At 39.9% G+C, this 15,075-nt stretch overlaps 1 protein-coding gene across 4 annotated transcripts in view; it reads left to right on the top strand.

Moving 5' to 3' along the window:
* lingo2 (leucine rich repeat and Ig domain containing 2) overlaps nucleotides 1–5,754 on the top strand; it is a 186,085-nt gene extending 180,331 nt beyond the window's left edge. For all 4 annotated transcript variants that reach the window (XM_031866870.1, XM_031866868.1, XM_031866869.1 and 1 more), the window contains one exon: nucleotides 1,827–5,754. In XM_031866870.1, coding sequence (XP_031722730.1) covers nucleotides 1,839–3,680 — 1,842 coding nt within the window. In that variant the 5' untranslated portion in view covers nucleotides 1,827–1,838 and the 3' untranslated portion in view covers nucleotides 3,681–5,754. The remainder of the gene's footprint in view (nucleotides 1–1,826) is intronic.
* Nucleotides 5,755–15,075: the final 9,321 nt, after the last annotated feature.

Here is a 15,075-nt window from a genome sequence, read left to right as displayed (position 1 = left end):
AACATGCAGATGAATACTATAGCAGATTTGTGTGTCACCATCTAGATATATTGTAGAACAGGAATGCTTAAGATCATATCATTGTTTCTCTTTTGATGGGTATGCCATCATATTATCTTTGTACCACAATCTGTATGCATATTAAAAGCCTGGGGAGAAATTCAGATTATTCCTCTCCTGATTTAAATTTAGCTCAGCCCATGAAACACCAAATGAGGCAGAGATGGTTTGCAATCTTTGCAACCTCTCACCTAGTCTGTTTGTGGCAAGCAGTGCATTCATTTTGTATATGCTCATCTTCATGTCCTCATGTGGTATGTATGAGCAGGTGCTTATGTGATATACATATATGAGTAGGCATGGAAACAACTGCATAACAAGTAGATTTAGGAAGGACCAGGTGGTGTTTTAACCCTCTAAAGTCTGACACATGAAAAAAATGTATTTTTAAGGTTGAGGGGTTTGTTGAACCATTCGTCAGAATAGATGAAAATATTATTTAATTTTGATTTGCATATATTATTTTTAAAAGGATATATAGGTGAGCCACATGTACAAAAGAAGCCAGATATTTCTCACCTAATTTATCTATGTGCGCCTCCAGCAAGGTCACTTGAAACGGAGTGGGCTAATCTCAATATTTTTCACTGCAAAAGTACAGAAAGTAGATATACGAATTATTTTTTTATTAATTTATGCTGCATAATGATTTTTTTTTGCTTTGCTGTAGCAGCCTTGCACAACCAAGACATGGTTTTATAAAGTGGATGTTGAAATTGATTACGAGTAAAACATTGGCATGACAATGTAGTAAATTGATAGATTTTTCTCTCATTTTTGAATTACTTACAAGGTGAAATATCTATCAGGTAGGCTGACTCTCTTTTGCCATTGGACTCATTTGAATGGATTTGGAACAATTACCAGAATAATTGATTTTGTCCATCCACCAATTGTTTGCATATTGTTTGAATCAGTTTTTAAATTGGATTAAAAATATTCAATGTCAGACCTTTTGTTTATTGGCATTTGAGACCTTTGTGGTAATTGTTGATTCCCTCCAACCATTTTGTTTTTGTTGATTGAGTTCGGTGACACTTGTCCATGAACTGCATAAAGTGCCAAGTATTTTTTTCATGATTGATTTCTTTCATTCATCCACTTTAGCATGTTTGGAATGGTTTCTTCTGGGAGAGAGAGTGCAGTATCTTTTTTAATAATGTCCGACAGAGACTGGTGATACGTGTGAAAAAACAAAACCATGTCTAGTAGAGATGCAACATGTTTGCACAGAGTCCAACTGATGTGTTTTGTTTTCTGGCTTAGATTTGCAGTATACACTATCAAAACTATCTAAAGGGATACAATGACACATACATAATTTGATTTTGGTGAAAATCAAAATATGTACAAACGCACACCTGGGAAGCATTTTAACCAGCACTGTTGTGCCTTAATCAGTATCCCATGGGTGAAAGGAAAACAAAGAGAGTAAACATATTCAACTGGAAGAAGTAAGAGAAAGATGTTCTTTAATTCAAAGACTAAGAAATATCCAGCCAAAATATGGAGTGCAGCAGTTCAGCCTGTATTTGAATAAGTAAGTAGATGGGAAGAGGATGGAAGGAATGTGAAATTTGTGTGCAGCGAGGTCTATCCAATTATACACAATACTAGTAAAGGCACCTGAGGCTATTTTGCTCTTTACCAGTCCTGTCATGTTATTTGTAATATTAACTAGCATTACTTCCAAAGCCACCACCAGGCCCATCCTGAGTGACTAACCTCTCTCTTTCTCTCTTTGTTCTTTCCCTCTTGTTGTGCAGAACCGTGACAGAATGGTCGACTGTATGAGCAAAGTCATGCTGCACACGGTCGTCTCATGCTGGCAACCATTCCTGGGACTGGCCCTCGTGGCTGTCTTTGTGGGTTCCACCCTGGGATGTCCCTCGCGCTGCGAGTGTTCAGCGCAGACCAAGGCAGTTGTCTGTCACCGCAAGCGCATGCCCACCATCCCGGACGGCATCCCGACCGAGACCAGAATCCTGGACCTTAGTAAGAACAAGCTAACAATGATCAATCCTGATGATTTTTTTGCCTTTCCTGGGCTTGAGGAACTTGACCTCAGTGGAAATATTATCAGTTATGTTGAGCCTGGAGCTTTTAATGCCCTGTTTACCATGCACTCACTCAGTCTCAAGAGCAATCGTATCAAGCTCATTCCTCTGGGCGTCTTCACAGGCTTAACAAATCTTACCCAACTGGATATAAGTGACAACAAGATCGTCATCCTACTGGATTACATGTTCCAGGACTTGCACAATCTGAAGTTTTTGGAAGTGGGTGACAATGATCTGGTTTACATTTCTCACCGTGCATTCAGTGGACTTTTAAGCCTGGAGATGCTAACCTTAGAAAGGTGCAACCTTACAGTTGTACCCACTGAGGCCCTTTCCCACCTGCATAACCTGGTCAGCCTCCATTTACGATACCTCAGCATCAGCACTTTGCATCCTTACTCATTCAAAAAGCTGTTCCGGCTGCGGCATTTAGAAATTGATAATTGGCATTCTCTAGACCATGTGCCAGCCAACACCCTGCATGGCCTAAACCTGACCGCTCTGTTCATAACCAACACCAACATATCCTCCTTCCCTTACCAAGCCCTGAAGCATCTGCCCTACCTGACAAACCTCAACCTGTCCTTCAACCGCATCAGGCACATTGAAGGTGGGATGCTGATGGAACTGGTACGGCTTCAAGAGCTCCATCTGGTTGGAACTCAGTTAACCACCATTGAACCATATGCCTTCCAGGGCCTGCGGGGACTCAAAGTCCTTAATGTCTCTCACAACCGACTGGATACACTGGAGAAGGGTGTTTTTCAGTCTCCTGAGGCTCTGGAGGTTCTTCTGATTGACAACAACCCCTTGGTGTGTGACTGTCGTCTCATGTGGATCCTACAGAAAAGGCACTCCATCTTCTTTGGGGAATCGCAGCCAGAGTGCAGCACACCTGAAGGGATTCGTGGCAGGCCTTTTAAAGAGTTTAAGGAGACTCTCCTGTCTTATTACGTGACATGTACTAAGCCAAGAATTCGTGAGAACAAAACACAAACAACCACTGTGGATGAGGGCCAGCAGGCGATGTTGCGCTGCAGTGCTGAAGGAACACCAAGGCCCCTGGTGTCCTGGTTGTCCCCACGTCGACGAGTTCTGACAAGTAGGAGCCATGGAAGAGTTACTGTCCACAACAATGGTACACTGGAGATCAAGTCAGCAGAGGTGCAAGACAGCGGCGTGTACCTTTGCCTTGCCTCCAACAGTGCTGGGAATGACACCCTGATGACTTCATTGGCGGTGAAAAGTCTGGGATCACTGTATGCTAACAGGACCCAGTACTACACAGATCCCAGCAATACCACTGCCAACGCCACGGCCGGTGTGACCCTCGGTTTAGACCTAAAGACTATTTTAGTGTCAACTGCCATGGGTTGTTTCACATTCTTGGGAGTGGTCTTGTTTTGTTTCCTGCTTCTTTTCGTTTGGAGCAGAGGGAAAGGAAAACATAAAAACAACATTGATGTTGAATATGTGCCTCGGTCAAAGTCTAACGGCACTAACGTTGACTCCGCAGAGGGACAAGCTGGTCCTCGTCGTTTTAACATGAAAATGATGTAACTTATTTTATAGATCCAAGATTCTGGACTGTGGAAATGCCCAAAGTACAATGTATTTTTGAAAATCAGACTACTGAACTTCCCACTGCTTCTGGGAGAGTGGTAGTGAAAACATTTGGGGCATCATAACAAGATGAGCAGTATCTTAAATCACTGGATGTTGACATAATGCTTGAATATACTGTGTTCTTAAATACCGAAAGTCGTAGAAGGACATCCTCTGACATGACTGCCTGCGGGCAACTTCTTCAACATGGATAAGGAGTGAATACTGTTGCCGCTATGGGGACCTGAAGGGAATATGTGTCATTTATCAGCTTTTTGAAGTTTATATGCCCAAAAGAAGAACGTTTCAGTTTTGGGTTGGATCTACAGACTTGGCTGAACCATGTACAGTACAAATTTGTAACTAAGCTATTAACCTACTTTGTTTAGTCTTGCGCCATGCTTATTCACTGAACAAATCAATGAAGCAGACCATCATTTCCTATGTTCCATACTTTGCATATATGTACCTAATGCTTCATTATGTACATGTATATTCATTCAAAAGAACTATTCATAGCAATATTCATGGGATGCATTAGCCAAAATTGATATACCCGATATGTTCAGCAAGAACATTTTTCAGACTTTTGAAGATTCCATGGATTCAGGAAGGGCTTCTATGGGTGATTATATGTCCCCGCTCCCCCAATTGACTCCTAGATATTAATAAATATATATTATTTATCAATGAAAAAATAAGAAAAAATATTTTATTTATGTAAAATGTTGAGCATTTTACAAAAATCAGTCCTCAAACATTGTTCACTTGGATTAACATAACGGTGACCCAGTATTGGTCAAAGTACCTATGAACCACCTCTTTGTCCTATTTTTGTCTCTTTTTTTATTACTTTAACTGTACCGTTGCTGGTTGGCAAAATACATGTGTCAATTTTACTACAGTGACATTTGCATAATTCTCCCCAGTAGGAAATTTGGACTTTGTTGTGGTAGTTCCTCATTTTGTTGTTGAATCATTTAGATTGTGAAAACTTCAAAGTAAAAGTAAAAAAAAATGTATGTGAAATAAATGAAGATGTATTTGTACCAATGAGTCTGACTAAATGGCTAATACGTAATGAAATCTTCAGCCTCAATGATGGACATCACAGTCCTCTTACGAGTATTGAGGTATGGAACAACATGCAGCAATGACATAAGGAATTTGTACTTTTTTCATGAACTCATGACCAGGTCTTTAAGTTTTCAGAAACATTTTTTTAAAAATGTGACTTGTCCACCATTTGGTACAACATGACAGTATATAAAAATATGAGATATGTTATTACTTACATATACCGTACTTAAAAATACCAATATATTAAAGGATTCTAACATGCAATGATGCACAGCTGTAATACTTCCCTATAAAGTTCATTCATTTTGATAACAGTAATGTGTGAGAAAACTGTCTCAGTATTGCTAAACTTTAATATTTTGTATAACAATATGGACAATCCCATGACAGTACATTACCAAACATTTACTGTTGTGCTGTATAAATTTATTGAAGTCACAGCTGGATTACAAAAATCTCTGCCAATGCATTTCAATTCAGTTTCCATAAATGTACTAAGCCTACTTGTCATAGGGAACTGCTCCAGTAAAACTGCATATTATGCTACAAAAAAGAAAAAATGTTACCCAAGAGCCATTAAATTGTTCTGATGTATGCTTTAATCAGTAATTGCCTCACGCAAACTATGGTGAACCACCCACTAGTTCTGACTTGCACAGTGCATACAGGTCAGCATAAGTTTTGCACATTACATTTGAGTTTTCTCAACAAAAAAATACATTCAAATTGACTGTTAAAAACTAACAAATTTTTCCAATTGAGTTACTTATAAATACATGAGAATGTTCTCTAAAGTAGTGTGTGAAACAATCAAGGAAACTAAAACTTGATCCCTTGTACAGTTTCTGAAACAGCAATAGTTGCTGGGGGAAAGCACACCCAAATTAGGTGTTGGTCATGGAAGTGGTACATTTTGAACAGAAGATGGCCACACACTGAGCACCAATTACTTTTTATGTTGTCACTTATTGTAAATTGCCAACAGGTGGTGTGTGTATGCATAAGGCTGTCGACACTTGCTTTAAAATTGCGTGTCTCTCTCTCTTAAAATTGCGTCTCTCTCTCTCTCTCTCTCTCTCTCTCTCTCTCTCTCTCTCTCTCTGATCGAGGCAGATGGCCGCACACCCAGAGCCAGGATCTCTCCAAGGTTCCTAACTGTTAAAGTCGAGTTTTTTCTTGCCACTGTTGCCCCATTACTTGCTCATAAAGGATTGTTGGGTCTCTGTAAATTATGGAGTACAGTCAAGACCTGCTCAATATGAAAAGTGGCTGGAGATAACTTCTGTTATCATTTAACGCTATATAGATAAATGGAATTGATTTTAATTGAAAATAGCCAAATGAGGTCAAAATAAGGTGATACAATCACTGAAGCTTACTGTGCCTTCATCCTCTTTTTAATCACCAGGAGACAGTTGCATAGACTTAGTTTTAGATTAGTCTTGGCCTTAGACTGGTCTTAGATAGTCAGGTTAGACTAGTCTAATTAAGCTTGTCTGTTGTATAAATATTAAGACACCTCTCCCCCGTCTAAGCCTGAGGTGAGAGCTTTGTGGCTATGGTCGTTTAGCTAGTTAACTATTTCAACTGTTTATCCATACATTTTTTCATCCTTGTATTGTTTCTTAACATCTTTAAAGACTGTTTTACCTTTTCTGGAGGTGCTGTCACATTCACCTTTTTTGTTCCTCTGTGAAATGTCTTATTTCTCCCATAATGCATTGTGCGACAGGCTGTCTTAGTCACTCAAAGGGAAGCTTTATGCAACAGCTATATTTAACTTTCTATAGCAAGTCTGACAAAAACAATTCAATTCAATCAATCATATGTCATAATGACATAACATGATGTCATGTTCATTATCACATATCAAAACATAAATCAGCTATGTATAAAAGTAGAAATCTTGAATATATGTGCAGAAATTCGGTCTTAACGCCCTTCTAGAAGAGTTATCTGGATCAAATCACCATAGCAGACCTTCATTACCTGCATCACTGTTTCTTGTATTGTTCCTCAATATGAATCATGCACCCACTGAATAGAAATGTAAAGTGCAGTAATAAAAGCTCTGCATCAACTGCTGATTAACAGCTTATTATCCAAAGATATGGTGTTAATAATCATACATTAGGAAACACTTGCAAAAAGACTGTGGTGATGATACACAGTAATTGCTTTCTGCAGACATTAGCAATTTAAACTACTTGTATGACACATCAGAAATTATTGAATTTTTTTCCCGCTTCTTTTCCCAAGGCATGCATCTCTTGTGCTGTCCCTCATTTGTGCAGTCTCATTAAGAGCCACAGAGTATCTTTGGTTTTTGAGCCTGTAGTCCCATGGGAGGCTTCAGAAAATCAGAGCACCAAATGCTACATCTTTTCCAAAAATAGGGGAAAAAAAGAAACAAGGTTATCTTTGTAGGTCAGCGCTGCCCACGTCCAGAGCGTTCATTTAGACAAATTATATGAAAAATGTTTTTCTTCGCTGAACCTGTGAGAACCACTTTGTAGTCCTCGTAGGCCCCTAAAGTAGTGCCTCCTGTCTTTCTTCTTGTAAAAGTTCTTTGGTTGCACATAGTGTGCAACATAGTATACGGTCCCAAATGCACTCAAAGCACTATTTTGTACTTTTTCTAAATTATATCCTTTCATCTTAAATTATTTGAAAGAGTTATACAAATTACTCTGGGTACTGAGGTGTGTACAAAAGGTGTTGGATCTTTTAATATGTGTAAATTGCATTTCCATGGAGATAGTGACAATAATCCGTTTTGTTATGCAGACCGCTTTATACTAATTGACTGCATTTTGATTGATGCATTTTGATTGCATGTGAAAAGCTGTTGGCAATGTGCAGCTGTTTGTCCCCTTCTTATCAGTTATTAACTGATTTGACCACTCTTTATTTTCACACTCATTAGTGAGGATCATTTTGCAAAACAGATGGGTGTCTGTCAGCCTAAAATTACTAAAACAGTTTGTACTGAAATAGAACAATTATTGGCTCAAGCTGCACATAAAAAATCCTTTCAGAGTCTATCAATCAATGAAATAGATCATTTAAATGCTTCAGTCATTACAATTGAAGATGACAGACGGTTTCTAAAAGGTCAAATACTTCCAAACTTTTGGGAACTCCTTTAATAACAAAAGTGCTTTATCGCTAAAAACGCTTTTCCAGTTTTCATTTCTTTCCTTCTGCCTTTGTAGAAAGCAGCCATCATTACTGAAGTGACCGCATAAGGATCACCATTTACCTAATGAAGAACGAATAACATAATTTTCCTGTGTATATGAGTTTACATCAGTGGTTCCCAAGTTTTAGTTTTTTAACAGGCCCCGAACGCTGATTGATTGATTGATTGATTGATCACATTTTATGTTAGCTTTGTGGTATGTCATTAAAAGCACTGGTTTATGTTGTGATTTTGTTGTTTAAAATAAAATGCCCCACAAATCTGAATCATACATGACAGTATAAGTATGAAGTTCAGCTAAGAAGAAGAGAACACGACTATGGCCCTCTTTGATTACCTCCAAGGCTTAAAGCCCTGAAACCTCATGGACTTAAAGGTAAAGTGTGTAGCATTTAGGGTGATGTATTAGCAGAAATGGAACATAATATTAATCAGTATGTTTTATTTAGCATATAATCACCTGAAACAAAGATTTGTTGTGTTTTCGTTTGCTTGAAATGAGGCGTTTATATCTATATACGGAGCAGGTCATCTTCACGGAGCCAGTGGTTCTCCTACACGCTTGGCACATGGGAGAAGTTTGAGTTGGTTGCAACCTGCAATCTCACCGCAAATGGCGCCGGCTCCCACACACTAGACCTTTAACTGATGTCAACTGGTAAGTGCGTGAGTGTGAGCCCTCGCACTCTCACAATGGTGCAAATAGGAATGGGACAGCACTTTGCAAAGAAATATCACGTTACCTTGACAATGCTACAAAAAGAGAATTGATACACTGACTGCCTGGTTTTAACGTTTTCCAGGCTCTTGGTTCACAGAGTGGACGAGAGGCAATTGTCAAATAGTCAATTCAGGCTACTTGTCAAAGCAGCATCATAAGCAAAATTAAAAGAATTAGTTGATGAATAAGGTGTTTAATAAACCCTATGCTTGCATTCCTCTAATGAGTGTGGCCGTTAGCATTGGGCCTTGAGTCTGCAGCCACTGATGTTGTTGCTGACGTTCAACAAGCTTGATGCTTTATTAGGTTCATGTTTTGCAAGCTACCATTTGCTAATTAGCACCAAATACATGATGTTACTAGTTGTCCAGCTATTTGGTGATAAAACAAATGATTGGAAAAATAAAAATATTGACCTGATGATGACACTAGATTGTTAGACTTAATCCTAATTTTATAATAATAACAATAATACATCGATTTTCTATAGCGCTTTTCAAGATGCCCAAAGACGCTTTACAGGGCAAAGACAAACAAAACAAGCAAACGTTTATGAGGGCAGAGGTGTCGATATGCTGGTGGGACTAGATCAAATTCAAGAATGTATTTGACAATTTTGTGCCACTACACTAATTCGTTTTGACTCTGGACTAAAGCGGTAAATGGAACAAGCAAACAAAAGACATCCCACATACCCACTGCTAGCAGACAAACAGCATTTCTACAGCAGCAGTAGTAGTAGTAGAACTAGTAGTCTTATGGAGAGAGAAGCTTTCTAAAGTACCTCTAAGGAATCCCTTAAGAAGCTGTAAGGATACAAAACAAACAAAGTGCACCCCCCTACACACACACCCACCAGAGCAATTTACTTGAACAGTAAATTGGCTGTGAATGAATGAATAAGCTGTGTCAGATGAAGAGGGTTTATGTTTATCTCTGTAGTCTCTGTACTATCTGCAAAAGAAATGCTAGGAAAATTCCTCTTAAAGAAATACATTTTAAAAATCCACATTTGCTCACTGAGATCTCTTAAGTTTTGAATTACACACCATTTTCAAGCCCTACAGGCCCCTGAGCCAAAGAAACACATAAAAGATCATATAGACCTGCAACTCAAGTGAGGAAAAACGAGAGCTGTGTGGTTTTGCTTTCATGAGAGAGTGGAGCTGGTTGTAACTGCAAGTCTGGGGCAGATGTTAGCCGGCAGGTTTTGGCTGTGTGTGCTTTCATTAGGTTTAGCTTTCATTCGCTCCCCGGTGACAGACTGGCTCTGCCAAATGAGCTCCCATGTGAGCCGACTTCAGTTCCAACCCGATGTCCAAAAATTGTGGCTGGCTGCAAAACTGGATGACGTGCATGTGCCGCTATGCATCTTCTACACACATCCGGACATTCAGTAGCATGAAATAGCTTTTGGTGGAAGACAGCAACACAATGCTCCAATCCTTTGGCACGTGTTTTAAAAGGCACACCCTTTGTACCTCCTTCACGTCACATCATTGTTGATGTGCAAGTTAAGACAACTTCTTTTGTCTTTTTTCACAAAACAAAAAGGTAGATTTATGGGATTGGAGAAGAGTTATTAAACTATAAACCTCTCTCACAGCAAGGCAGCGGGGAAAAGCGTCTCCAGGATAATGGAGGGGAAACGTTATTAACAACAGAAACAAACCCCTTTCACAATTCACACCGAATGTTCTCCAGTAAGCCAACAGTCGATATTTCTTTGTTAGCGTGTTGCTGCATTCTGTAATTATGTTTTTGCCCTTTCTGGGAAACACGGTCATGAAAGAAGAAATGAGGGAAGGGAAATTGAATTCTTTGCCTATGTAATTATTTAATGACGAATGGACCCATAAATTGGAGCAAAGAGACGGAAAGTTTTACATTCCTCCCCTCCAGAAGGGAAGCACTATTTCCTCTCGGTGAAATAAAATAATTATCTATTCTGTTGAAGTGGCACCATCGTCCCCAAGTATGAATTTTATATAAAGCATTTTATTACCAGCTGTATACTTTGATGATTTATTAAACAACGTGAATAAAAGTCATGGCTGAAGCAGAGTGGCTGAGATCATATTTACGGGGCAGGCGTCTTTTGAATGTTGAATCCAAGTGTTATTTGAACTCTGTCGAGGTTCAGCCCTCTCACATCGTCCTCATAAATACTTAAATGTCACATAAGCGTTTATCTACTGAGGTTTTCGAAGGAAGGTACAGTATAGATAATTAGTCTTGCTTTAGTTCTCATGGTGCAGTTGCTCCAGCTGAGAGGCGTATCATCCACCGAATACCTGCCCAGTGATTTAATTAGAACATGGATTCAGCCAGACACTCTCTGTGGAACCAAGGTAATTAAAAAGTGGACTTAAAAAGTCCATGTCCGTGTTTCATTATGTCACATAAGCTGATATTCATAAGTCCTAGCAACACCAGAGCGAGTAAATTGAAATTAGGGGGAGAAAACCTCAAAGAAAAACATGGAAGATTGTGACCCGCAAAAAGGTGGCATATCAATTTACAGGCCACAAACTAGCTCTTGTTACAGTTGATTAATCTGAAATTAAAAATCACCTCTACATTCAGGACAAGTATTTCACCATCTAACGTCATGTCAAATCATTCCCTCTTCATTTCTGGCCACAGTTTGGCGCTGGTCAATACAATCTCTGAGGTTTTTGTTTTTGTCTTCTGATTTCTTACATCAGGACTTCGAGGTTTGCAGTACTTTTTTATTTTTGTGTGAAACCTTTTTGAGTGAAATCTTTGGCGCATCATTTGTACTCATGATCCTATTTCGTGAACAGGTGGCATTCATCAGAGCGAAATGCACAATTTCAGAACAGAATAAGAAAACAAAATCTTGTATGATCTGAAATATTCTTCTGGACAAAGAATTGTGAAAGTGCACTTAGACTGAAAGTGAATGATATTTTAGAGGCGTCATGTTTGCATGAAAGTGCTTTAGACAAGACAGGATTAGAGTCAAACAGTATTTGCTCTACCTGTGAAGACTATCTCGCTCTTTAAGCTACTTCACTTGCTTTGTCCGTAAAGTCGCATACACACATACTTAATGTGCATCTGTGTGCGACGCAGACGGCCGCTGACCCACCTGCGTTGTTTGATGCATTGTGAACTGGTTGCAGAAGTAGACGTATAAAACACAATCCTAGCATGAACTCAATCCTGCCATATCCCTGCCCATTCTTTCCCCCTTCTTACACACCCTTTATTTCTCTCTGTCACAGACAATGTCCATTCAAGGTCCCACTCCCCTTTGTGCTACTTCTCTCATCGGCTGTAGATCATTAGCTGCTGCGGCCTTGAAGAATCCGCCAACAATCTGCAACAAAGCACACAGTTAAAACTAACAACAATCTAGTATCCTTGAAGGAACTACCTACATAAGTCATCATCACCTTGTACTTTGCACTACCCTTCGTCCTCCCACACATTATTTGGCCTCCATGATCTGCTGGAATCTGGTTACTATTTCCTTCAACACTTTTCTCATTCATTACTTTCAATGGATGTCTTGGGATGTTTTAAATCACTGCTTACTGCTTTGCTGCTAAAGTGCATTCTTATTGTGATATCATTAGTAGACTATTATCACTGCGCAGCATCATTCAAGATCAACCTCTTCCCAATTAATTGTGTCAGCAAACTCACTAATGTCCTTCTTTCTCTATATTAGTGTTATTAGTCACACAAGATTATTTTAAACCTTTCACTATAAGGAGAAGTCCTCATTTCACCTTGCCATTGAGAATCAAATTCATTACATTGCATTTGTTTAAGAGATTTTTTTACAACGAAAGGAACAAGAGCTCCAGTTTGTCTCCCAGTTTTAGAGGAAATAAGACGTTAGTAAGTGCAAGCATGGTGTGTGGGTGTTGTTTCTATAAAGGTGGGTTTTTTTAGCCTGCGGCGGTAGATGGGCAGTGACTCTGCTGTTCTGACTTCAATGTGAAGTTCATTCATCCACTGTGGGGCCAGAGCAGAGAAGAGATGAGCAAGCACAGGGTTCTCTGAGCGACAGGCGGGCAGTCGCCAAGAGGCATGGGGTGGTTGAGCTGCAGAGTGGAGTTTTACCGTAGCTTGGAGGTACCGTAGGAGGAGCAGCTCCCTTCAGTGCCCTGTAGGCCGGCACCAGAGTCATGCACTGCAAACAAACTGCATGTAACGAATGTGGCACACAGAGAGGAGAGTTAGTTTTAAACAGCTTTTGCGTGAGCTGCATGGTGGTGCGGGTCGCGTTTGGATTAGTTTAACGTGTCAAAAATCAATAAGAAAGGACGCAATCGCATGTTGCAGATCGCACCTTGCATGTGGCCACTTTTCCACTCTGTCCAACATGTGCCTGTTCTACCTGTGGCCTACAGTAAGTCACTCCAGCCACTCACACACACTAAACTATCATCATCCCCACATCCTCAGGCCCCTTGATTCCCTCTGGTTCAGAGGCCACTTTCAAATTTGCAACAAGCAATCTGCGATTTGTCCCGTGAGATTATTTCCTCTCTGGTCTTCAATTTTGACACTTTTAACAAAATTAAACAAATGCTTCATGTCTGGCCCATACATGTGCATGAGAGATCCCTGCAGGACTTACGAATTATTCTGCAATTTGTGAGCAATAATGTAATAAAAGATGCTGCCAACATTTGCATTTATACAGTGGTTGCAAATCACTTTTGTGCCCCAAACAGAATTGTACAGTTTTGCTCAAAAGAACTAAAGTAATGCACAAAATGGAACATGACGCTCTCCTTTTGTAGGACATGAATGAGTGAGGCGATCGGACTTTCGAGAGTTTGGAGTCCATTATAATCGTTGGTGCAAGGTTAAGAAACACATTTGTCTGCTTTTCAAATTGATTGTTTTCTGAAGCATTTGGAATTAAATAAGAGTGAATGAGTCTGACAAAGAAACCGATTCAAAATATCTTCAATCGCGGCACTTTCAGCCAAAAGAAATTGAAAAGAAGAGAAATCATGAAAGTGATTGCGGCTTTTGTAGAAGAGACTGCCATTCCTAACTTTGTGTAAAAAATCAGCACACAGTTTTCTCGATCGTTGAGTCCACAGTAACTCTACAGCATGGAAGGTAACCTGAGGCTATTTAATGTGCACACACACACAAACACACAGGTAGCATCAGCTGGAGAGCTGGTGTTTTTCTCTCTCATTCCCTCCCTGACACACACCCACCAACGTATAGACACTGCCAAAGGAAGTGGCTCAGAGGAGTCTTGAGCAAACAACAGAATATAACAGGCAAAGAAAAAAATTGTGATGTGTATTTGGTGTAAAAAAATGAGTTGTGTACAGGCTGTCTTATATGGACTAAAAAAAACATGAAGCCACAGAGGTTGTTGATGAGTGACAGCTTGTGTCTTCATACAAACTGGAATTTAGATTTCAATGAAGCAGATTTATCGTCATGGGCAGGTCATTTTTAACACAAAAGACATGAGCTGCTCACAGAATTGAAGAAGAGTTGAAATGATGGAAAATGTAAATGTTTAAAGCACGGATTTCTCTATGCTGCTATAGTTCTTATGAAACATGCGGCCAATACGGATCAGGAATCAGGCTAGTTGACAAAGGCTTGCTCCGCAGGAAGGAGTAGCTGTGTAGTTTGCAGGGGGACAGGAATCCCGGCCCGACATATATCCAACCCGCTGACAAATAAATGAGACTAAATGTTCCAACTGTGGAAAATAAACCAGAATTTCGGCTGACATTTTGAATTGATTGCACTGAAAACCAGCTGACCCCACCTGTGCTGCAGAGAGATAAGAGATTTACAATGCACACAGGTCTCAGTCAGCAGCACACAGCTCTTTCTCCATGTAAAAAATGAATTCAACATCAAGGAAGAATAACACAATTTCATCCGGTTGTTTCATCGTCTTGCTTTTCCAGATTCTAGAGGGACTTCAAGAGCTCCCTATTTAGACTGTGAGATGAAGTTATTTTCCGTTGCTATTGGTTGCGAAGGAGCCTCCTGATGTCACAACTCTCGGCAAGAGAAGATCAAAGCCACACCTCTGGGCTTTGTTATATATTGAGTTAACTTCCAACACTCGCGATACATCTCTCTCCCTCAGCTCTTTCCCCTTATGTCAAAATAGCGAATTAAACTCGACTTGTGTCATCATACGCAATCCGTCTTCATTTGTTAATGCGTCAGGGCCAGTTGCTACTGCATTGTGAGCTGAAACCAAGCAACGCAGCTTGCTCCACGGCTCGTCAGACCGCCAGGGCCGTCGCTTAGTTCTCAAGGTCTCTGACAGCGTCGCCTTTCAGTGATGGATTTGTCACTCTGGCAGAAGGAGG

Source organism: Anarrhichthys ocellatus, unplaced genomic scaffold (assembly GCF_004355925.1).
Source record: "Anarrhichthys ocellatus isolate YVR2014 unplaced genomic scaffold, GSC_Weel_1.0 scaffold37, whole genome shotgun sequence".
In the NCBI taxonomy this organism is placed as follows: Eukaryota; Metazoa; Chordata; class Actinopteri; order Perciformes; family Anarhichadidae; genus Anarrhichthys; species Anarrhichthys ocellatus.
The sequence above is the reverse complement of the archived record's forward strand: the minus strand, read 5'-3'. Positions and strand labels throughout refer to the sequence as shown.